The sequence below is a fragment of the Triturus cristatus genome, chromosome 8 (genome assembly GCF_964204655.1).
Source record: "Triturus cristatus chromosome 8, aTriCri1.1, whole genome shotgun sequence".
NCBI classification, from domain to species: domain Eukaryota; kingdom Metazoa; phylum Chordata; class Amphibia; order Caudata; family Salamandridae; genus Triturus; species Triturus cristatus.
The window spans coordinates 930462282-930486696 of NC_140591.1; the positions used below are offsets into that span (position 1 = coordinate 930462282).

The window sequence follows — 24415 nt, forward strand, 5'->3', positions numbered from 1 at the left end:
GCACCTTGTCTATTGTATTGTAGAAAGGCTAGTAGCACAAATGGCTCGTACAAGGTTACATATTGACACCTCAGCAGTGCTATCTTCAGAATAAACATGTTACTTCAATGTATCAATATAATTGTTGCATTAAGCCCAACCTGATGCACTTGTAACTTTTGCAAAAGTGGCAACTTTAGTAAGTAGCCAATTTTCTTGCCCATAGCTTCCCATTAACAGTTTATGGTTGGTGGCTAGAAGACTGCATTCTGGCCTCCAGAGGTGTGAACAACTCTCAGAAAGGAACAGAAAGGTCCTGATTTTGGATGAGGTGTGACCTCTCTCTAGCAGGAGGTGTTTGCCCAAAAGGTGAGCTTCAAAAACCACCTATAAAAGGCAAAGGGTGGACACACACGAGAGGAACTGCTCTTTTGTTCTATTAGACAAGTTGGCATCAGGGACAGAGACAGAGAGGGGGAAGCTGTTGTGAAACTGGTTCTTCCTTAGGCATGTAGCCCCCCAAGTACCCACACTTCAGGGGTTGGCTAGAGAGCTACACACACTAAAGGATGAGTTATGCCATGTTGGGAGTGGATGGAATGGTGCATTCTGTGCTAGCTAAATGCTTCACTCTACAGATGGGAGGAGACCTGATAGTACATTGGCTAATTATCGCCACATCCCCTGAGGGCACTAACTGGGCATAAAAGTGACATCCCTGGCACCCGGACCTTAGATCACGTCTGCACTGGAGAAAGGACCGAAGATTGACTGCCCTGCTGTTTCCTGGACCCAGGAGGGCTGCACCAAGACTGGCTTGACTGCACCTGCTGTTCCTTGGGCTAGAATATAGAGGACTATGCTTGTGGTGCCCTACCCGAGGAAAAGTCAATCCTAAGCCACAGACAGAAGAAGTGAGACTAAGAGTCAGTTGGCTTGCTTTCTGTTACAGCTGCAGCGCCACAAACTCTGAAGAAGTCTGCCTTGTTGAGTGGTTAGTCAAGAACGCCTCATGTCTTCTGGCCACCAACTTGCACCCTGGGAGACCGAGTCCTGATGATCAAAAGTAGCATCGTAGTCTGCTGAACTCAGGCGAGTCATCAGAGTGCAATCTAGTTGCCCAACAAGGAAGTTATTGTCAGATAAAGGGAACTGCTGCTTCCGCTGTAGCCAGAGACCAGTAGACCAGTTGCAAATGGTTTTTGGATGGACCACAACTGGATTTGGACAGATATCAACCCCTGTGCTCAAAGTCACTCTCCACGATGGTGGACCAAGAAGTACCCTCAGGAAGACCCTATCACCTGAACTGCATCCTTCAGCATCTTCAGTATCCTGTATCCCTTGCATTAGAACCACTCTGTTAAAGTCTATGGCCAGAACTGGACTGGATATTTCTTTGACAGAGAGTTAGCTGACCAACTGGACCTTTGTGGTCCCTGTGACCTGCTGCTCCCTGCCGGAGTTGGTATCCCAAAGTAGGCCTGAATTGTAGTTTACAACTTTAGAAATATTTTCAAAATCGCAAAGTATTACCACCAGTGTTGTCCATTAAAATGATTTATTGCATTGAATAAAATGTAAGTTATTTATTGTGCCTTTAAAAATTCATATCTACAGAACCCTCTGGAGGATGTTTGTCATTGAGGTGTGTATTTAAAGATAAAAATACACCCTAATTTTTACAGATTGGTGTTGGATTTATTGAGACTTTTTTCTTTCTTACTCAATTTTTTTCCACTTTTTAATGCTTTACACTTGTTCTGTTGATAAATCCTGGCTGCTTAGTGCCGCAGTTACCCAGGGTTAAACTAAGATTTTTCAAATTAATCTGATGACCCACTACATGTAGAGACCGTATTACAGAGTGAGCTCTCACACCCACACCCTATAATCAGCCTTTTTCCTAATATTGGTGCCTAGTGGTGGGTCCATGACTTGTGTTTTACAGTGCCATTCAGTTAATAAGTTTGAAAAGTTAAAAATCCAACAGTTGACACCTAAAAGGAAGTACTTGTGATTTCCAATCAGTTTGCCAAGTTCTGAGGTCTCCAAAGCATTGTTTCTGAGAGTTTTCAAACTTTTAAAGAGTTTGAAAGAGAACGTCAAGTTTTCATAAAGCTTCTGGAAGTTGCAAAAAGTGTTAGGAAATATAGAGATTGGCCTGGTCACTCTGTCTAACCTCCAAATCAACAAATTGGGAGTCTTGTGTAACGACAGAAAGTTTTGCTTGGGCATCTCAGCAAGAAGTAGGATCTCTACAAAAGCTTTTAGTGCTTGGGAGGAGGCTCAAAGAGCTCAAGCTCTCTTCGAGGTGGAGACTGCTCCTGAAAGTGGATATGAGGAAGGGGATAATGACCTTGTGATCACTTACACCCAGGCTAGGGTGCCCTCCACGGCTGGCAGTTAAAGGAGTCCAGACAGGAGCAGGCAATCCATGCATGCAGCGAAGGAAGCCCTGGAGATGGAGGAAGGGGCCCTGTCCCCTGAGGAAAAGAGACAGGATATTGAAAAAGGAGGGTCAGATTAAGCATGAAGCCTAAAGATGATGGTGGCAGCAACGAAGAAGCTGAGCTACCTACAGGGGGTGTCCATAATCCACGTTTGCCCAAAGGTATTTTGTCAAAGTATTTGAAGGGGGATGAGTGATTATCATCTTATCAGATAGCTCTTAGGATGAAGAAGGTGGGTGCCCAGACCCTGGTGGGTCCTTGTTGTGGGGAATGGCTCCAATGGTGGGGAGATATAGGCTCCTGACACTAGAGGATTGAGTCTTATGCTCATGTGAAACCAGCCCTTATACAGCCACTCACACACCCACTCACACTTCAATACAGCCACTCACACACCACCACATAGCCACTCACATATTTTAATAATTTATGATGTCACTTACCATGTCACTAGTAATGTAATGTGTGAGGTCATAAGCAGTGCATTTGGGGGGCTTAAGTTATAGTTAGCTCGGGTAACTGTCATGTAGTTCCCATGAGTCCCCAGGACCTGCGTGTTTTGGATGACCTAAACTGAGGGCTTGGTGTCAAAACCGCTTCCAGACACCCCCGCAGGATATCTCAGTCATTAGACCAGCTAGGTCTACAGTGCCACTACCACCCCCTGTATCTTACAGTGGTGTAGGTAGTTTCTGGCAACCACTGAACATCACAACCCTGATTCCTCAGGGATAATGGAAAACAGCACAGTACTTTTCGCTCAGTCACTCGTGCTTACTTATTCTCAGAAAAAACACAGGATGGCGATCAGATGTTTCAATAAGTATTTATTGGTCCAACATCAATCTTGTGTAAATGATATTTGCTGCAAAAATCCAGAGACAGATGCATACACAAGAAATCACAAATACTAACATGGTAAACATTAAATACATTTCTACCATAGTGCTAAAAAGTGGAACATATACAGTTCAGATAAAACTGTAGCATATGCATACTCCTATAATGCGCGCCCTATGTAATTAGCCTAAATGTACCTAGCCTAGATATGTAGGTGTAGCATGTAAGTGCATGTAGCGATATATATGTGTGTAGCCAAGAAACCCCTGGGGAAAAACCATCACCCTCACCTGAGAACCCCGTCTCTGCTTCGAGGATGACACCCTGCAAGGGATGTCAGACCACTGCATATTGAGGATTTAGCATGGAGGACCCCGTGTCAGCTTGGAAAAAATTCTCCTCAAATTTGCAGGGGAAAATATGGGTCTTATATCCTAAAGTGGTCACTCCAGGTTTCTTCTGGAATCGATATGTTTCAAAACAATCATAAATGTTTTGAAAACAATCATAATTGTTTTTCCAAACAAATGCGATCATGCACAGCATGCTATTGGCCAAGGATGAAAAAAGGGGTGACCCTTATATAGAATAATTATGCTGTGCCTTAGGACATGTTTATGTACGTCAAGTACAGGGATTATTATAGAATACTAAGAGCCTGGTGTCGAAGAGACAGGAGCAATTTACTAGGTAAAAGGTCACCTGTTCAGAATCGTTATTGTTGAGTGGATGGGACAATGTATGTAAAAAGGGGCACACTGAACCTTTGCACTCTGTAGCTGACGCTTCTTTAGTCGCAGTATTTTGAATCACCTGGTGTGTTTTTATTGTGTTCTGCTGTGTTTTATGGATTGTACTTCTTTTTAAATTTGAATTTGTTGCATCTGTTTTTTGGCGGCTGTTAAATCCGCCTGACCTCGCATTTCCCTTCGTGGCTCCACACTTCCTGGTTGAGCCAGCCTAGAGATGCCATTTTGTGCAGTGCATGCTCAGTGTTCTCAGAGGGCAGGGGGTTTAAAAATGCACGCTGCGTGAGTGCGCAGCAGACACGCCACTGGCGCGTTAAAGGCACGCCTAAGGCAAGACTGTCTGTGCCCGTCAGCGCCCCGGAAGCGCCATGCGCCAGCCACTGTGCCAGTGCACTAGTCTATACTAGTGCTGACCCTTTTGTTTATAATGGTCATGAGCTGCTGTCCCTCAACTCTAATAATTGTGGGGAATGTAGCAGATGGGATGCTGCAGTGGACAACAACTACATCTGCGATAAGTGTAAGCTTGAACTTCCCCTGTTCCCCCTCGTTTCTGCTGGTGAGCCTGAGGGCAGGAATGTGCCCCGTGCTAATAAGGCTGTGCTTATTAATGCCCGCTCAATTTCTAAACATTATCATGATATTTTTTACTTGCTCACAGATGAGTCTTTGGACCTGCTTTTTGTAACAGAATCTTGGCTTACCCCTTCCTCTAACCCCGTTGTTGAAATGGCTTACGGGTTTAAGATATTTAGAGCCGATCGCAAATTGGGGCAGGCGGGGTTGTTGCTTTGCTTGTGAGAAAAGAGTGGGAATGTCAATGCAGTGAACTGACCTATTCGCCTGACATTGAAGCCCTTGATTTTTGCATCAAAATTCCTCCTCACTACTGTCTGGGTGGGATATTGCTTTATCGCCCCCTGGACCTGCTGGTCCCTTCCCTAAGCTGCTTGACAACTGAATCATGCCTAGGGCTCTGCGATATTCGCATTTTCTGCTTCTCGGAGACTGTTACATTCATATTGATAACATGGATGGGAGTGACACGCCTAACTTCTTTTAGCTATGGTACAATTGTCTTTACTCCAACAATATGTGTCTGCCCAACTCATTGTGGTGGCCACATATTAGATGTTATTTGCTCTAGTTTGCCCTTGGTACTGACTCCCCCTCTGCCAGTCACTTGGTCTGACCACTATTTGATTCCTTTTTCCCTGGAAGATTTCCAAAGGTACTCCTTCTCTTAGGCCTCGTTTAAATGGCCTGTGTAGGGCGCCTCCTAAAACTGAGCCGGCTGCATTTTGTTTAGCTCTAGCAGAATGTCAGCCTTCGCTCCCTGCTGATTTTGCTCCTGCCCTTGCTCATTTTAATAGCAGGATTGAGAAGTTGGTGGTCAATCTCACTCCCAAGCTAAATCCAGACACCTTAATACCCCACTGTCTAAATCATGGTTCTGTCCCCAGCTTAAATTTTAGAAACAGCATTGTAAAAGTCTGGAAAGGAAATGGAGACAAAACTTAGCTCAGAAGCCAAGATCAAATTGAAAGTAGCCAAATAGTTTATTATGCGGCTATTGTATTGGCTAAGCGGACTTATTACGCTGAACGTATTGCCCAGTCAAGCAATAAAGCAAAAGTTTAACACTGTAAAAAGCTTTACTTCCCCCAATGCAATGAATTTGGCCCATGTCCCTTCTTTTTCATGGTGTGAAGAACTTTCCAATTTTTTTACCAATAAGGTCAGGGCATTGCAATCGCATTTTCATAACCGTGATATCCAGCCCTCACAGCTGTCCTCTGATCACTTATCTGGTCCCTCTGCCAATGTTACTCTTTCTTCATTCGACCCTGTATCTCAGTTGGACTCCCTGGCTGCTTTATCTTGTCTTAAATTGGGATCCCCTCATGATCCTTGCCCTGCCAAACTTATGAACAAAGCAGCTACTGTCATTAATCCACTCCTGAATCAGCTGATTGATACCTTTTGTACACTTGCTTCCGTTCCCACGGACTGGAAACAGGCGTTGCTTGTCCCTCTTATTAAAAAGCCTACTTTGGATTTCCATCTCCCTTACAGCTATCGCCCCATCTCTCTGCTTCCAGCCATTGCCCAAGTATGCGAGCAAATGGTCAACAAGCTGCTCACCTCCTTTATTGAGCAGCAGGGCCTTCTCCATCCTGCCCAATCGGGGTTTAGGGCCTCATATAGTACTGAGTCTTCCCTAGTGGAAGTATCGGAGGATATTCGTGAGACTTTGGATGCTGGGGGCAGGACCGCTGTGGTCCTGTTGGACCTCTCAGCCGCTTTTGATACTGTCCCCCATTCACTTCTCCTTGCCCGTCTGCAGAAGGTGGGCATCATCGGTGTCGACTGGTAGTGGTTAAAATCCTTTTTGGAAGATAGAACCCAGCAAGTTTGAATCCCCCTTTTGTGTCAACATCTCAAGCTCTACTGACAGGGGTTCCTCAGGGGTCTATATTGAGTCCCTTGTTATTCAATCTTTATATGACCCCTCTTATTGAGTGGTGCAAGGAGGGGGCGTGGCCTCAGGCCCGATCCCTTCTTTTTTTTTTCTATTTTTAGAAGGGGGGCTGCGTGGCCCCCCTCCCGAGGCCATAATTTGCCCCGGGGACCCCATCCCCCGGGGCATGGCCTTTTTTTGTGTTTTTTTTTTGGAGGGGGGCTGCCTGTATCCCCTTTTGGCCCCGGGGACCCCATCCCCCGGGCCGTTTTTTTATTTATTAATTTATTTTATTTTTAGGCGGGGGGCCGCGTGGCCCCCCACCCGGGCCACTACTGGCCCCGGGGACCCCATCCCCCGGGGCCTGGCCACATTGTTGAGGACCGTGGGGGGTCCCAATCCCCCCACGGTCCCAGCCTGGTCCCGCTTCCTGCGGGAGCCAGCATTGCTTTTCCACATGGGGAGCAGCTAACATGCTGCTCCCCATATGGAAAAGCAATCTGCTTTGCTTCATTGAAGTGAGAGCAGGGAAACCTGCTCTCGCTTCAATGAAGCAATGCAGTTTGCAGTGGCCAATGCAAACAGCAGTGTCCCGGGGGTGGGCACCCCGGGACACTGCAGGAGCCGGCCCTGGGAAGTGGCGGTCCCCAGGGCCATCATTGGCTCCAGAAGGGGGGCCGCGCGGCCCCCTTCCCACATGATTTAAAGCCCCGGGGGGTGGTGGTCCCCGGGGCTTGGGGGTCTGTAACGGACCCCCTATTTTAAATAATTAGTTCCCCGGGAAGGTGGCGGTCCCTGGGGCGTGTGGGGAGGCTCGAACCCCCCACACAGGGTTTTTTTTTATTTAAAAAAACAAGCCCCGGGGGGTGGCGGTCCCCGGGGCTTTGGGGGGCCTTCGAGCCCCCCCCACCCATATCTAATAAAGCCCCGGGGATGGCGGTCCCCGGGGCTGGGGGGCCCCTCTGGGCCCCGCATTATGATGAAGATATTGCCCCCGGGACTTGGCCCCCCGGGTGCTAAATAAGCATCCCGTGATTTTTTTTTTTTTTTTTTAAATATATTTTGTTGGGCCTTGGGGGTCCTTGTGGGACCCCCTGAGCAGGCCTAGGGGGTCAGGGTGTTTCTACTGTGCCCCCTTGTCTCGTTTTGCGCCTTTTTTTTCATTTTTCTTGTGCCTCGGTTCTACCGAGGCACAAGATGGCTGCCAACACTTCCTGATTCAGAGTGTTGGCAGCCAATTAGCATTCAGCTCGTGCTCGGGAGGGTTCGAGGAGGGTGCGCGGATCCTCCGAGGCCATAGATATATATGGACTTTAACTCTAATTTTCTCAGGAACTACGGAACGGATTTACACCATTTAAGCGAAAGGCACGAGTCTGAACTGAGGACTACCTCTTTGCCAAATTTGGTGTAATTCCGTTCAGCTGTTCGGGCTGTAGCTGCGTCAACAGGTCCTATGGGAAAATGCATGGGGAAAACGCGTTTTGGGACCCCCCTTTTTTCTCGGCCCCCGCTTGACGAATCACCGTGAAATTTTTAGGATAGGAGCGGACCGGAGCTGGCAAAAAGTTTGGAAAATTTCGCGAAGATTCGTCAATCGGCGCCAACGTTATTCCAAATAGAATGTTACGGATTTCCTATGGAAAATAGGTCCTAACTATATCTACCTACTGGCGACCGCCAGTTGGTAATTATTTGCAGAAGAGCATAGTGTATTAGGCCTCGAGTTAGTCATGATCCCGTCCCCTTCCTCAACATGGTACCAAATAACATAGTATACTCTGCTCATCTTCATATGTGGTTTATTCAATGGCATGTGTTCATGTGTATTTTTTTAAAAAAAAGAAGTCATTTAACCAAAACCGGGATGGAAAGGGCTAAAGTTGTGCCCCAAGAAAAAAATGCACACTGAAGAGATATTATGATGTTTAGAAGAGTTGTTTCCAGTGTGCAACAATTTTTACATTCAATATATGAGGCAGTAAAATTGTTTTTCACTTGTCTCGCTTTCTGTGTGGTAGTAATAAACGTGAATTTGACCTATGTACTGGATACTTTTTAGAATGCACGTCAATTAGTAGAGTTGCTCTAAAAGAATGCGTTATAAGATTGAGCCACATTTTTTCCACTGCCAGGTGTGCGTGTGTGTGCTTAATAGTTTTGAATCCTCTGGGTATTGTCGGGTGTGTTAATTTAACAGAACCCGGGCTTTCTGAAGCTAAACATTATTCGGCTATAACTAATTTGCTATTCAAAACATAATGTAGCACTTTAATTACCTGCTCTTATTTTGAAGTAGCGACAAAAGAGATGTGTCGTGTACTCCTCCCCAAATTAAAAATAGAAACAATTGTACTTTAAAAGTCTTGAGGCGTGCTTTTGGGGAAACGAATAGACACTTAACGAACCTCTACTCCGATGTATGTCTAGTGCTTAAAATGGACCGGCACGGTCCGGTACGGAGTACCGACACTGTTTTATTTTAAGGAGGAGAGTTCCGGCACTTCTCAAGAGAAATGCAATACCTTTAATTGGAGAGTACCGGCACTTCTCAGAAACAAGCAGGTAGTCTAGTACAGAGTACCCGCACTTCTATTTTTCCATTTCAAGCACTGCATTGCTGTCCCTTTTTGTTTTGTTGCTCTACTCTTACTTTCAGCGTTGGTCAGAAGCAGGAGGACTCTAGTTAATTTCAATCACAGCTATTTAGCATTCACAGTAGCGCATGTGCCGAAAGAGCTGTGCAGGTCTCAAAACGTTTCAAATGTCTCACACGTGTATGAATGGATTAACGTGAATTGCGGTGACCGTGACCTTATTCTCAGCCCATGAAATCTCTTGAACTCTATAATGAGATCAGGAAGGAGTGGGTTAGGCCTCAGAACAGAAGATTACCGAAGCGGGCATCGCTTCTCGCACGCGTTATTTGCTGCCTTTCAGAGGCGAACTTTCCCCCCCTCCCCCAGGGGTGTAACCTTTTCTATTGTGCCCCTGCCAAGCCCACATAATAATAATAAAAGAGACAATTTCTTGCAAACTTTTAAACATAGCTTGAATGAGTGGCACATACCCGCGTCATGGATCCTACAGAAAGGTGTTTACTTCCAAATGTGTGATCTGCTTGCGTTCTTTGAACTGTGCTGGCCACTTGTTCACCTTTCGTATCTGTTTCTTCCCTTTGCCGTTCACAGGCGGTCCGAAGGCAGAAGGTGCTGGAGCAGAGTATTCAGTCAGCCCAGGAGATTGATAAAGCCCTCCGCTTGATTCAGGACTCCCTCACTGTCGTCGACAGACAGCTGACGACCTATGCTGCTGACAAGGTTGATGCTACGCAGGTGCCTCTGGAAGCGCAGGTAAGCCCTGGCTTCGGGTGCGTTGAAGGTGGCTTGTATCGCATAGTGCCTGGATCGGTAATTGCGTTCCACGCACTTCTGGGCCTACGCAGAAGTACGTAAACGCGTACTCCGATTGTTCTCTTTTACGTACTCTTACAAGCGTTTTTGAATCGGCTCCGAAACATCAACCTCCATATCAGCAAACGTGCAAAGAAGACACCGTCTCTCTATTTGAGGCATGTAACAGTACGTAACAGAGTATCAAAGGAGTATGTGTTTGCATAGTCCAAAAAAAGATTGTGCAGAAGCTCCCTATAAGACGCAATATCCGACAAAGACCAGTGTACAAGCAGTTGTGAATGTACGCAAAGTGTGTACAGGGGCCTGGTAAAGAAAATGTTTTCAGGCTAATATCAATACATTATGACATACAACATCCAGGTATTCAAGGAATACAACTTAATTCTGTGCGATGCTAATTTTGTGGGAATACTGTACATGTAGCACTTATCTTTTCCAATTTTAAAAATGATGTTTTGTTTAGCAGTGCCTGTTCATGTATGTGCTCATTCTTCAAGGAGTCGTCATGAAGGGGAAAGGACGTTTTTGTATCTGCCTGCTCGTTATATTTCTTTTACAGTTAAGGAGTAAATGGGAACGCAGTTGTTTCGTGTACAGTACAATGCATAGTATTCGCCCAAAGAGTGATCCCAGAAGAGTTTTGAAAAGCGCGGTCCATCTAACAGTTATGTCTCTTTAAGAGAATCTATTTTTATGCCTGTGGCAGCAGCCGCGCTTCTTCACTTCTAATAATATACTTCCTGGTAAAGCTGATTACTGTTCATGCCAGGGAAGCCATCTCTGTATTTTCTAATCAGTGCCATGTTACTAGTGGCGGGCTGTGCTTTTAGCAGGGAGGGGTGAGGTCGGGGCACAAATGCACACATAAACACTCACTGACACTCATGCATTCACACACATCCATTCACAACACTCACTCGCAAATATTCATGCACGCATGCACCAAATATTAAAAATAAAATCATAATTACCTGCGCAGCTGTGCCTCGGATATCACAGAAGGGTTGGGACTGCTGCCTTCCCTCTATGGCTGACCAAAGGTCAGCCGGTGAGGAAAGGCAGCAGTCCCTCCCTCGTCACAGAGTGGGATGGGGAAGGGAGACTGCTGAGCCCACCCCACTCTGTGAAGAGGTGTCAGTGATTGACACTTGGCTCTGGGTACTTCAGGATCTTAAAACTGTAGCACCTAGGTCCAAGTCAATCAATGACGCCCCCCCTCATCACGAGGGGGCGGGCCTCGAGGAGCTTTGCTAAGCTGAAGAGATCGCCCCCAAAGGAGCTGTGTCTTCTTCAGTCTGGCAAAGTTCAGCTCAGGCAGCCAGGAGACTGAACATGTAGCACATGTCTTGTAGGACAGTACTTGTTAGAAATGGGATTTCTGGTTGGCTAGGGCTTGCGCCAAAGCCAGACAGAAACCACCATTCTAAGTCAGGGCTGGGGAGTTACATGCCAAAGATAACCCCTGCTCACCCCCTTGGTAGCTTGGCACGAGCAGTCAGGCTTATCCCGGAGGCAATGTGTAAAGCGTTTGCGCGCGCACCCAGCAACAACACCCTAGGCCGACCACAAAAGAAACTCCACACAAGGGTATATATAAAAATAGCCTTTGTATTATAATAAACACATTAGATGATAATCACATAATTTACATTGTGCCAACTGGCACTGGGCAGAATTTTACAGGGGACTATTTACACAAGACAGGGCCACATGGACCACTGTCAGAATTAGCACAAGTCACCATTTGTAAATGTAGACATGTAGAACAAATAATAAATGTAGCGCACAACCAGTAACCACTGGTGAAAGGTAAGTACACCCTATGCAATCCTAAACACCTTAGGCCTATATCACGCAGGGAACCATGAACTCACTAGCATAACCTATACTAGGAAAACAGTCTCCTATGCATAGACACAGTTAGGAATAAAAATAGCATAAAGGCAATGCACATTGCGCAAACGTACACAGGTAAAAATAACCATGTACCCTAGGTGAGGGCACAACACAGAAAGACTGCCCCAGGCCAACTTGGCCTCTCAGTGGGTCAAACTCGCTGTGTCCAAAATGTCAGGGCTGGGCTGCGCAGGCAGCCAAGGCAAAAGGCACAAAAGATCAGGCCTAAACGTTGCAGCTGCCCACTACTTGCTGGGCAGCTGTAGACTCAAAGATGGGCCCGGGCATTCACTGTGCCCTTTCTAACAGAACTGCGCCTCGTTGCAGCTGCCCTCTATCACACGGGGCAGCTGGGGGAAATGCCAGCACCAACCAGGTGCACGTTGGAGTCCTGCTCTGGGACTCTGAAAACGCTGGGACCCCCAAACGTTGGAGCCTCTCTGGGCTCTAGACTAAAAATGCCCCCTTCAGTGGAGCCCCTCTGGACTCTAAAAGAATAATGCCCCCGCTCGGTGGAGCCCCTCTGGACTCTAAAAGAATAATGCCCCCGCTGGAGCTTTTAATAACACATGCCCCCAAAGCGCTGCCGCTGCCCACTGTCAGGCGGGGCAGCGGGAAGGAAGAATGAGCACTACGCCCGCAATGCCCGACTTAGTCACGGGGCGGGCACCGAAAAACGTGCCCCGACACACCCCCAACCACCCTTACACAGAGCGCCACTCACCCTGCAGATTGGGGACGTTGTAGGCTACTTCAGCCAACGCTGCGTCTTCGCCCGGTCCCGGGCCTTCACATGGAGCCCGCGAGGCTCCAGCCGGGGGAGGTTGCACAGGGCTCTCTGTTTCTTTTCCGGGGTCCTGCTTCCGATGACACCACATACAGGGCTCGCCCCGCAGCTGCGGGAGCCCTGCCTTCGCGACCCCTCTCAGCTTGCTGGTTCCCGTCACAGGAGCGTGGGGTAGGCTCCCTTCTGCTTCCTGTTCAAGTCCCGCCCACGTCCTCACAAAGGTTGCCTGACTTCCTGTCTGGGCCGGGCTGCGGCGGTGATCCTCTCTTCTCCCGTCACCGAAGTGCGGGGTGGGCTCCCGCCTTCATTTAAATAAAATATCAGGAAATAAGCGGGGTAGGCACCCGCAAGAGCACCGCAATGCGGGGTGGGCACCCGCTTTACGATAAGTAAATCTTCAAGGCGGCAATAGTGCGGGGTGGGCTCCCGCTCAAAAGGCACAAATCGGGGGAATCCCTACGTCGGGATTCCCTCGGAAATTATCGCAGCTCAGCGCTGATGTTCACAACGAAGGTGATCCTTGGAGAAGAAAAGCGCTCTGCACCAAAAAGGAAGCGCTTTCAAGGCGCTAGGATTGAGAGTCCCCTAAAGTCCAGGGAAAATCTTTCAGGAGGCAGGGGCAAGGGCTGGGCCCAAGGGCCAGCTCACAGGGCCCTCCAGGTAGGGAGGCAGTCCCCAGTGTCGATCCTCCTGGCGCCCAGCAGCAGCGACAGGCCCCCCCCTCTAGTTAGGATCAGAGAAGAACATTTTACATGGGGTCACAGCCCCTTTTTATACACAGGTTTCCTTTGTTTCAAAGGTGCAGGGAAGGGGCGAACTGATGCAACTGGTTCCTGAGCACTTTGTTTTGCTCAGCCCCTCTCCCTATTCACAGAACAGGCCAGGGACATCAATCGCACCACAGGGGGCGGAGCCAGCATTGTGTGGGGAAAAGCCCAGCCCTATTCAGGTCCCAGGTGTACTCCTCCCACCCATCTGGATGTAAATCTCCCTATTCACCACTGGGGCAGACCCATCCTGACTCCCTCCTGGAGCCAGGCACACCAGCCAATCACAAGCCAGACAGTCACTTCACATTTATCACACAGACGTGCCAGCTTCTAGAAGCGGCACTTCTAGACTAGACACACTAACGCCGCACACATCATCACGCAGCATTCAATCTCACGAGTTCGCACCTACCAAACTCGACCCTGCACTCCCCACGCAACAGGAACTACCATGGACACATACATTCCCCATGCATTCCTATGGGAGGGCAGGTCAGTCTCACTAAATGTAACACAGAGCTGTCAGGTATGAATGACTAAGGATAGGCAGCCTAGTCTCCGTTTAACGACACACAGTTCCTAGACATCTGTTATACCAGCAATCTTGGTGGACCTACATTGTAGACAAAAGAAAGGATAGTGGAGCATATCTAAAGTCCCTTATGTAGCTGCAATTGCAGTGGAAGGTGTATCTTCGGAGTTTTGGGATAGTAGGTATTCTTGGAGAGGTCTCCACATGTTTTTGGGCTTGGCGGTATGTGGCAATGTCTCAGCGTAAATGGTAGTCTGATCTTGACAATATGTTAAGTCTGTCAACCATTCTTTAAATTTTGGTGCTCTACCCCTTCCCCATCTACATGCTACTCTTCGTTTAGCTAATAACAATGACACAGCAAGGAATTTCCTGCAGGTTTTGGGTATCTGTCCCGTGTATCCCAGGAGTGCAAGTAATGGATCTCTTTCTATTACACTGTCTGTCATTTTCTCGAGCGTCATGAAAACCTGTTCCCAGTACTCTTGTATTTTTGGGCATTCCCATGCTAGATGTATGAATCCCGCTCCTGATTGTTTACACCACTCACAGCTATCAGTATCTGCCAACGTAAATTTATATTTCTTAGCCGGTGTATAGTATAAGCGATGTAGGTATTTATAATGTATCTCTCGCAGCCTACAGCTTGCCGAGATCTGTGCCGTTTGTAGACAGGAGTATTGCCACTGATCATCAGTTATTTCTCGCCCTAGGTCCTCCCCCCAGTCTTCACGGGATGGGCTAGTGATTCATTCTCTGTGTGTCCGTATATTGGTGTACAAGGCGGATACTAGATGTCTTCCATCAGTGGATCCCAACATGTGATGTAACGGGATGAGGCTTAATGGTTCTTTCGGGAAGTCAGGGATGATCGATCGTATTCCTTGTCTTAGTCGTACGTACAGGAATACATCCAATGGTGTATGTTGCATACCCTGTAGAAAATGTTCTTGAGTATGAAACATTCCAGCATGAAACAGGTCACCCCACGTGTTAATGTGAGCTCGTTTACAGAGCCCCAAAAATCCCTTTTCTTGCAATAATGAAAGACTAGGGTGATTTGTCAGCGGGAGTCGTGGGGAGTAAAGGACAGGCAAGGCCAACAGAGAGGTTATCTGGTTCCATGCATCAACCATACTGGTGATAGTAGTGGTTGGTCTCGTGCGTGTGCGAGTAGGTTCATATATCAGTCCATTCAATTGTATTGGGTCTGCGAGACAGTTCTCTACAGCTATTTGTGGCATGTAACGGGGGGGATGTATCCAATAGTATGCGTAGTGAGCCTGTGCGCTGAAAAAGTATATTTCGAGGTCCAGAACATCAAATCCTCCTTGTTCATATGGTCGCACTAGCGTCAACCATTTAAGTCTCGGTTGTTTCCCTCCCCAAAACAATCTGATTAATTCAGATCGCAATGTATGAAAAAAATGTCGCCCGGGATGATAAGGGATATTGAGAAATAAATAAAGAAATTGCGGAAATGTCGCCCGGGATGATAAGGGATATTGAGAAATAAATAAATTGTGGGAGTATAATCATTTTTATAAGGGATACCCGCCCCGCTAATGAAAGCGGCAGCGAGATCCAACGCGTAATGTTGGTGTTAAGCCGTGTAATAGCCGTGCCATAATTTGCCCTTATCGTTTCTTCCTTATCTCTGGTGATCTGTATACCAAGATATCGTAAGTCAGTGTCGCACCATTCTAGCAGGAAGTCAAGTTGAAAGTGAATTACAACCGGGGTGAGAGGAAAAACTTGAGATTTCCCCCAGTTAATATTATTACCTGACAACCTGCCAAATCTGATAAATTCTCACAGTATGGGGTTTATGTTTTGTAGGCTGTCTCTGATGAATAGCGTCATATCATCCGCATATAATGATATTAAAATTTGGCGTAAGCAACAGCGGAATGCCTTGTCTTTGTGGACCTGGCGTACTCTAGAAGCCAAAGGTTCTACCGCTATGGCAAACAAAAGTGGGGATAACGGACACCCCTGTCGGGTGCCTCTAGAGATTGTTATCGGCTGGATAAGTGACCATTAATCAAGATCTTCGCAGTGGGGTGGTGATATAAAAATTTAATCCAGGACAAGTATTGAAGCAGGAAGCCCTACATCAAGATGCGTTTCGCTTTGTCGACTTCGATAAGGCCGCCAATCAGGAGCTATGAGGTGGTGTGATGTGAGGTCCTGCATCCATCAAGATGCATCCCACTGCATCAGTGCTGATGAGGCCATTAATCAGGAGCTGCAAGGTGCTGCGATGCATGGTCCTGTGTTGAGATGTGACGTGCTGTGTCAGTTCTGATAAGACCGCTGATTTGGAGCTGCAAAAGTCCTGCGTCTTGAAGCGTCAGGTTGTGTCATGCTGCGTTGGTTCAGAGGGAACACACAGCTGGTCCAGGAAGAGTATTCTCTGAGGCCAGCTAAGGGTCCAGGACCTGGGGCCTCCTCTTGGGGATCAAGAGTCACTGCAACAGAGGCCAGCAGCAGGGCAGAGGCAGGTACAGTTGAGTCTAGGCTGATGGGAAGGTCTCTGGAGCTTGTTATGACCATATAGCTCGGAACATCCTTGCACGCCAGATTTGGCAGGCCTGGTTAGGAAACTCTTTTCCGAAAAAACATTTCAAACCTGGCTATTCAGCTTGGCTGATTTTACAATACATTAGATGAGCTCTGGACCCTCGGGAGTTAGACTTCAAGTTTGGGACACTTCACATGAAATAACAAGTTGCAGCATTATTATTATAACTGTCCTTTAAAAGCATGCGCCTCACAGCTTGGCTGGTCACATTTCAACACCTCTCAAAAAGAAAAAATCTTCATCAAGATGAAGCCTCAAGTAACTCTATCAAGAAAGCCAAAGCGAGCTTCTAATCAGCCATTACATTTGCAGATTAGTCAACTGCACCCATTTACATTTCTTTCAGGCAGCAGGTAGCCTAGTAAGAAGGCGTGTTTCTTGTTTAGCCATCTGTCCCTCCATTTGCTGCGCAACGCAGGAAACACTCTCCCTTCCACTTCTTCTAAGGCATCTCAAATATTAACCGCCCTACCATAAAGTAGGGGAAGTGTTTTTGTCAAATGTAAAAAGTATGGGCATATTGTGCTCCTCAGATCCCTCCTACTTCAACCTCTACTCACAGCAGGTGGTGAATGTCTGAATTGAACCTAGTGGAATAAGAATTCTGGGCAGATTTCCAGCTGTTAAAATCAGATCTACACCGTTATTTCCCATTCTGCAGTCTTAATATGTACGTTTATAATAGTGGCAGGGTATTACTGTTGTTACCATTATTTACAAGTGCAAGTCATAATCGGGGCCAAAGGGTTTGGCCCTTCTTTCAAGCAAGATCCTTTAGGATATTATAAGTGCATGTTATTATTATTTATTTATTTGAGTAACTAAGTAGCATTTCTATGTGAAAGTCTGTACTTAGCGCCAAGAACAGTGCACAAGAACAAAGTATAGTTTGGTTGGGAAGCATGTATTTAAGGTGAATTGAATCATGAATATGATGATTAAGAGGTATGCCAGTAGCTCCAACAAAACACAGGTGTACAAAGATTAAAAATAAAACACATGGTTTAGAGGATGAGGCAAAACAGAGCTTTGGGAGAGTTGGGAAGAAAGGAATTAGTTGGCTTTGGCTCAAGATAGAGTAAAGGAAACCTGCCCCCACCACATTCCCACAGACACTGCACTGACTTAGTGAGCATTGATGTTACAACCATTGAAATATTCATTTGTGGGAGATTCTAATGTTTTGTGTTCTAATGTATATAATTGCCACATAATTGTCTGTCTAAGAATCTAGTTAGAATAAGTTTGTGCTATAATGATACCATCGTAAGGAATGCAAAACACACACAATACTGTTTTTGCCTCCTACTAAAATGCCACTATAAGGATGACATCCTATTCATTGCTTTGGAAGTTCCCTTGTGTTTTCCTCATTATGACAGTTTGACTTTGAGGGGCTGCTAAATTTCAGCTCCCAAAAAAACTACGTATCTGGAGCTCTGTAGGGACACTGTTGGTGTTCCCCACAATTATTTAGGAGAACCTGAATTGATCTGCTCATCCTGTCATATTGCGGGGATAACCTTATCGCCTTCATGACCTCCATTGTCTAGGTCCTGGCGGGGGCAGTAATGTATAGGTTTTGGGGCATGCTAGCTATACTTGAGGTGATGACTACTGGCCTGCCAATGTAATGGCCTAATGGCCTGAGTTGAAATGGTCCCCTTCTGGCTTATTTTTAATGAATGAGGAATATTTACTAAACAATATATTCATTATTTTTGCAATAATCGTTGTTAACATTAGAAAGAGTGCAGATGGAAACTGATAGTTAACATCTTTTCACTTCAAAATTAAGAGTGGAAGGCGAAGGGAAGCTGATGCCTAAACAAATAAAAGCAACAAGGATTATCTCTTCCCCCACTTAATCTACTTCTATGAGCTAGTATGTCTCCACACCATGTCAGGGAGGAATACATGAGGTATCCCACCCCAGCAGACTCCTGGACTTTGTAGTTAGCTGTTTCTTCAGAGGCACCAGCGCCAAAAGAGAATTCTGGGAGCGAAGCAAAGGCTCTCCTTCTAGGAAGCCTCTCTGCAGAAGAAGTGTCTGCCTGACCTGGTTAGTTTTGATTTAAAACTGTTGAAATGCACTCGCAGTGGCTTGCAGTCAAATGGCCAAGAATTAGAGATGGAGCTTCACTAACTTAGGGCGAATCCTAATATTGGGCTTCCTGAACATCAAGATGCTGGATGCCAGCTGTCCAAAGCTAAGTAAAAACATAATGCCATGCTAAAGCTCTTCCGGTATGCTCTGCGTGTAAATCGAATTAATATATCCGGCCATTTGATAAATCTTCACAAAACTTTACGAAAATAAAAGTTCTTCCACCTTGAGTCCTTCATGAACGGTTTTGCACCGATCCATCAACTGCGGGCCAAGAAAAAGGGGGGGCCCTTAATGGTAATTTCCTATGTTAATTTCCACTGTAAACATTGCTCTGTGATGCAGAAAAAAACTGCTGAAATGAATTGCACAAGATTTGCCAAAAGTTAGAACTTTAATCACAAAACGTGCTTCTTGTGTTTAGTTGTAGATCCGATCAGCCGTTTTCAAGAAATTAGCATTTAAAGAGGTGCTTGGGTTGGGCTGGATGGGGTAAAAAAGTTAGGAATATCTGGACGTTTGGTCACAGTGTACAGACATTTTTTAAAAATAGACCCTCTGATTGGCATGGGGAACTTTTCCTGCTATCTGTCATTTTGTTACAATAGGAATGGAACTAGTCCAGTGGAACCGAGCGATCTGGCTGGGTGGCCACAACCAAGAAAAAAATGTTACAGCCCCCTATATAGGACTTGGGAGGCCTCCAGCCATGCTCCCTGGGGCTGTTGGAAAAAATAGGATTTAAGGGAACAGGATAGGATCAGAAAGCCATAATGCAAAAAGTTGGAAGAGAAGAAAAGGGAACAAAGGGTAAATCAATAGATGTTTAAATACTGCCCTCACCCACTAGTTAACGGCATGCTTCATCATAGGGCCACTTCTACGTCCAGGTGCAGATCAACTCACTTGACAGAGCGCTATTTTTTGGGGGTGTGAGGTATAGAAAAAGGAAGATAGAGTAGAAGTTTCTCTGGAAGTTTTTCTAGTCCTTCTCTTTTCCGTGGGCTACAGTATATGTTTTTGGGAGTCAGAGAAGGCTCACTCCCTAGTCTCTTCCTTTGTGATAATAGAAGGTAGCACGGCTGCCTCGCAGTAGAGACAGGTTAGGAATATATATATATTCACTGAAAAAACCATAGGTTTCACACATGTTATAGTTAGCGGAAATTTTACTGATAAAAAACCAATGAAATTCCCCCGTTATAGTTAGTGCAGGCAACTATAACTCACGCGACCGCAATCCTCTGCTGATGCTAATACTGTATTTAGACACTTATTTGCCCATGTCTTCTTCCATACATTTTTAGCTATACATATATTACAAATATTTTTTTTTCATAAAGACACATATGTCATCAGCAGAAGATTGCGGTCGCGTGAGTTATAGTTGCCTGCACTAACTATAACGGGGGAATTTCATTGGTTTTTTATCAGTAAAATTTCCGCTAACTATAACATGTGTGAAACCTATGGTTTTTTCAGTGAATTTGCAAGGTTTTTTAAATGCTAATTCCTAACTATAACGTGTGTGAAACCTATGGTTTTTTCAGTGAATTTGTACGGTTTTTTAAATGCTAAGTTACTTTACGCCATTCGTGGCGTGCGCGCCCACTTAACGCAGTTCGTTCCGTGCGCGCACGGTGCGCTTCGCGCACCGTGCGCGCACAGTGAGCACGCGGTGCGCTTCGCGCACCGCGCGCCCACTTTACGCAGTTAGTGCCGTGCACGCACGGTGGGCACGCGGTGCGATGACAAAGCAAGAAAGCACGTCAACAAATCTGTTTCTGCTTTCCTCCGTGACTATGGTATGGGTGCCATTTACCACAACAACTTGCGTTATGACATGCAAGACATTTATAGAGGAGATGGTGTGCACTTCAATGATGAAGGGAACAGAGTCTTCCTCTTGAACCTTAGACTCTGCATCGGTACTTACTTGTAGGTACCACTTAAAAAATGACTTCATAAACACAACAGCTCTTTTTAGAGCTCCCTAATTTCTAAACTCTTAAATCTGCTTTTCATTTATTTATTTTTATTTTTTTTACCGTACGCTTACCGTAAGCTTACGGTACGCGTACCCCGTGATTTTTTTTAAAATCAATAAATGTTTTTTTTGTACTTTTCTGTCCTTCTTTGACCCCCTTACAAATGTTAGGGGGTCTGTAACTCTCCTCATTGCCCCCTTTCCTTGTTTTCTCTGTTTTTTTTCTGAGTGAAACACACAAAATGGCGGCCGCCGCTTCCTGGTTTCGGCCGATTCGAATGTTTACTAAGATCTATGGGCCAATCAGAATCTCCTTCGCGCACGCCATGTTTCTTCCGTACGCTTACCGTAAGCTTACCGTACGCGTACCCCGTGATTTTTTTTAAAAATCAATAAATGTTTGTTTTGTACTTTACAGTCCTTCTTTGACCCCCTCACAAATGTAAGGGGGTCTGTAACTCTCCTCATTGCCCCCTTTTCTTGTTTTCACTCTTTTTTTTTCAGAGTGAAACACAGAAAATGGCGGCCGCCGCTTCCTGGTTTCGGCCGATTCGAATGTTTACTAAGATCTAAGAGCCAATCAGAATCGCGCTCGCGCACGCCACCGTACGCTTACCGTAAGCGTACGGTAAGCGTACCGTAAGCGGGCTCAGATATATATATTGATTTAAAGGCTATTTTCTCAGAATCTACTGAACAGATTTACACCAAACCTACAAAAGGCACTTCCTTGACCTAGGGACTACCTCTCTGCCAAATCTTGAGTAATTCTGTTCAGCCGTTCGGGCTGTAGCTCGTTCTAAAGGTCCTATGGAAAAATGCATGGGAAAAACGCGTTTTGGGACCCCCCTTTTATCTCAGCCCCCGCTTGACGGATCCCCCCGAGACTTTCAGGGTAGGAGCGGAGCGTAGCGCCCCACCTATTTTGAGAAATTCGCGAGGATTCGTCGACCGGCGCCAAAGTTATTCAAAATAGAATGTTGAGGTTTTCCTATGGAAACGTGGTCCTAACTATAACTACCTACTGGCGACCGCCAGTAGGTAATATATATATATATATATATATATATATATATATATATATATATATATATATATATATATATATAATATATATATATATATTCCAATTGGCAAGAGAGATCTAACATTCATATTAGAAGCTATATTTTAATGGATTGTATGAGTCAGTAAATGACTGTCAAGAAAAGGGAGTTTTTCCTATTAGTGAATCCACTTTGAGACCCTGTCCCTTTTAGACTAACAGGGTACCTCTCCCATTTTTGCAGGGTATGTTTATATATGTATATAAATATATATACAATCAATAGCTAATTGTTAATAATTATTACTTAATTAACGTCCCACCCTACGAACCCAACAGCCCACACTTAAAATATAACTAACATACATAATTATTGCATAATCTGCATAATTATTAATCCATAAATTATTCAATTGTACATTGATATTTTTTAATAACTTCTCACCATGTATTCCTACAAACCTAGCAACCCACAAATAAAATGTAACTAGAATAAATCAATATTACCTAATGTACATAATTGATAAAGCAATAAATAACTGTTAATAAATTATTACTTAAATAACTTACCATCATATTCACCTACAAACCCAGCAGCCCAGACATAATATATAACTAAAATATATGATTATAATACAGTTTACATAATTAATAATCAAGGAAATAATAAACAAACTGTTAATTGTTACATAATTAACTTCCCACCCTGTACCCCTACAAACATAGCAACCTTCACCTAAAGCATAAGTATAATAAATCAATATTACGTTATATACATAATGAATATTAATCAAATGCCCTTTTAAAAATTATTAATTAATAATTTAATATTACTGAATTAGCGTCCCACTCTATCCCCATACAAACTCACCAAACCGCTACAACGTTATAAATTACTGTTAACAATATAATTCAATATTACTTAAAATTGCAAATTATATTTAAAGAAATAAATAACAATTATACAAACAGTACTAACACAAAATTGATGTACAAACTACAAGAAATTAAATAAATAAACAATATACTTTACAACTACTTTATTGAAAATGATACTTACAACAAAGTTATTCTTAAAACCAATATTACTTACCTGGAAAAACAATACTCTTGACAACAATATTTATGCATCACAATGTTGTTTATTTTTGATATTTCTATTTCCCTATATATTTTCTCCAAATGCCACCAAATCTTGATGGAAACAACTCAACTTGATCATTTATGAATTTCTGTCAAATACGAAGCCTTCCGTTAAAACTAAAAATGGCGTTTCTTTACCTGACATGGGTATCCAAACCCCTACATTTATGAAAATACTGGATTAGAGTACAGATAGTCAAGTTTACAGGTGAAAGCAGCCATTATAATAATAAAGAACAATATTACATTCAATTTAAAATGATGTCTTCCATATTTGGTATTTAGAAATCTGTTGTTCTGGAATAAGCATATAAAGCTGATATGGGAAAAGCCAATTTGACATGCTAAGAACAGTATTTCAAACTTATTCTCAATTATGCCATTAGCTGGTACCACCTAGGAACTATCAGAGTAGTGTGGAAGCCAATTGCCTTTATGTTCCAAGCGAAAATCGGATAACCTGCAGGAATTGCGGAGGTCAACAAAAAATGGGTTTTGTGAGCCAGGTTTTATTTATAGTTCACAATAGATTAGTATAAAACAGATGATTAGAATTTCACAGTTGGAAGTGTGCATTGCTGCTAAAACCAAAGTGTATAATGTTGAATACCTGCAAATGTGTGGCATTGACTTGATATTGAAAAAAAAAGGATAGATGCAGAGCAGGTATTTTTCTGATACATTTATGCATTATCTGGAACAGGAGATATTAGAGATGAGTGATGAGGATGTGCAATGTAGTGAGTCATTTTAAGTTATTCAGTGATGCAATATGTTTTTGGAAAACTTCACAGAGCGTACACTAGCGTGATAGACCAAATCCTGTTTATCTAACCAGTATGAAACAGTATCCAAAGTGCAGCTGAGACTTTAGAAATTTGGCATCATTGATATGGTATTTTCCTTTATGTGCTTGGTCCAGGGAAGAGGTGATATTTCTTGGTTTTAAGGTTAAAATTAAACTAGATTTATGATATCCAGTTCCTCATGTATCAAATCGTCTCAATGTCTTATTAGTAAGAACAAATAAGAATGAGGGCTTATTACAAGTATGGCGGATATGGGACCGCTGTACTCGTGGTGGTGGTCTGACAACCACCACCCATCCACCCTAGGTCGAGTGTGGTGGTGGGACCACCACAAGACTGCTGCCTCCGCCGGGATCAAGGCTCTTGCTGTGGTGGCAGTCTGGCAACAGCTTGAATATGCTGGCGATGCTGATGCAAGCACAGACCAGCATATTCTGACCTGCCTATCCACCACCCTTTTCAAGGCAGGGACCCCTCAAGGCTGGCATGAACTAAGGGGACCCTAACAGGGTCCTGGCCAATTCTGAGCCTGGGGTTGTATGTGGGGGGACACATGCCCCCTTGGTATTGCCCCATTGTTCCTTCATAGTGTGGCATGCACAACATGGTGCATGCCACACCAATCAGGAATGTGTTGCAGGCTCTCTTCTGGCAGTGGTATGCTTGTTAGGCTCTCCTATGACCCTAACATGACACCGTCGTGAGACCGCCGTGAGACCATGGCAGCACTGCCCGCCACCCTGGATCAAAGTCGTAATTCAGCAGTCAGGCTCACCACAGCCTTGGCAATCTTCTTGGGACCGCGGTGGTGGCGATCCCAGCAAAAGACCTCCAAAGTCGTAATAAGGCCCTTATTC

At 44.8% G+C, this 24415-nt stretch overlaps 1 protein-coding gene across 14 annotated transcripts in view; it reads left to right on the plus strand.

Annotated features, from left to right (window-relative positions):
* The window catches only part of DMD (dystrophin), a 7596173-nt gene that overhangs the window by 3202343 nt on the left and 4369415 nt on the right, over positions 1-24415 (plus strand). For all 14 annotated transcript variants that reach the window (XM_085622447.1, XM_085622454.1, XM_085622449.1 and 11 more), the window contains one exon: positions 9674-9835. In XM_085622447.1, coding sequence (XP_085478573.1) covers positions 9674-9835 — 162 coding nt within the window. The remainder of the gene's footprint in view (positions 1-9673; positions 9836-24415) is intronic.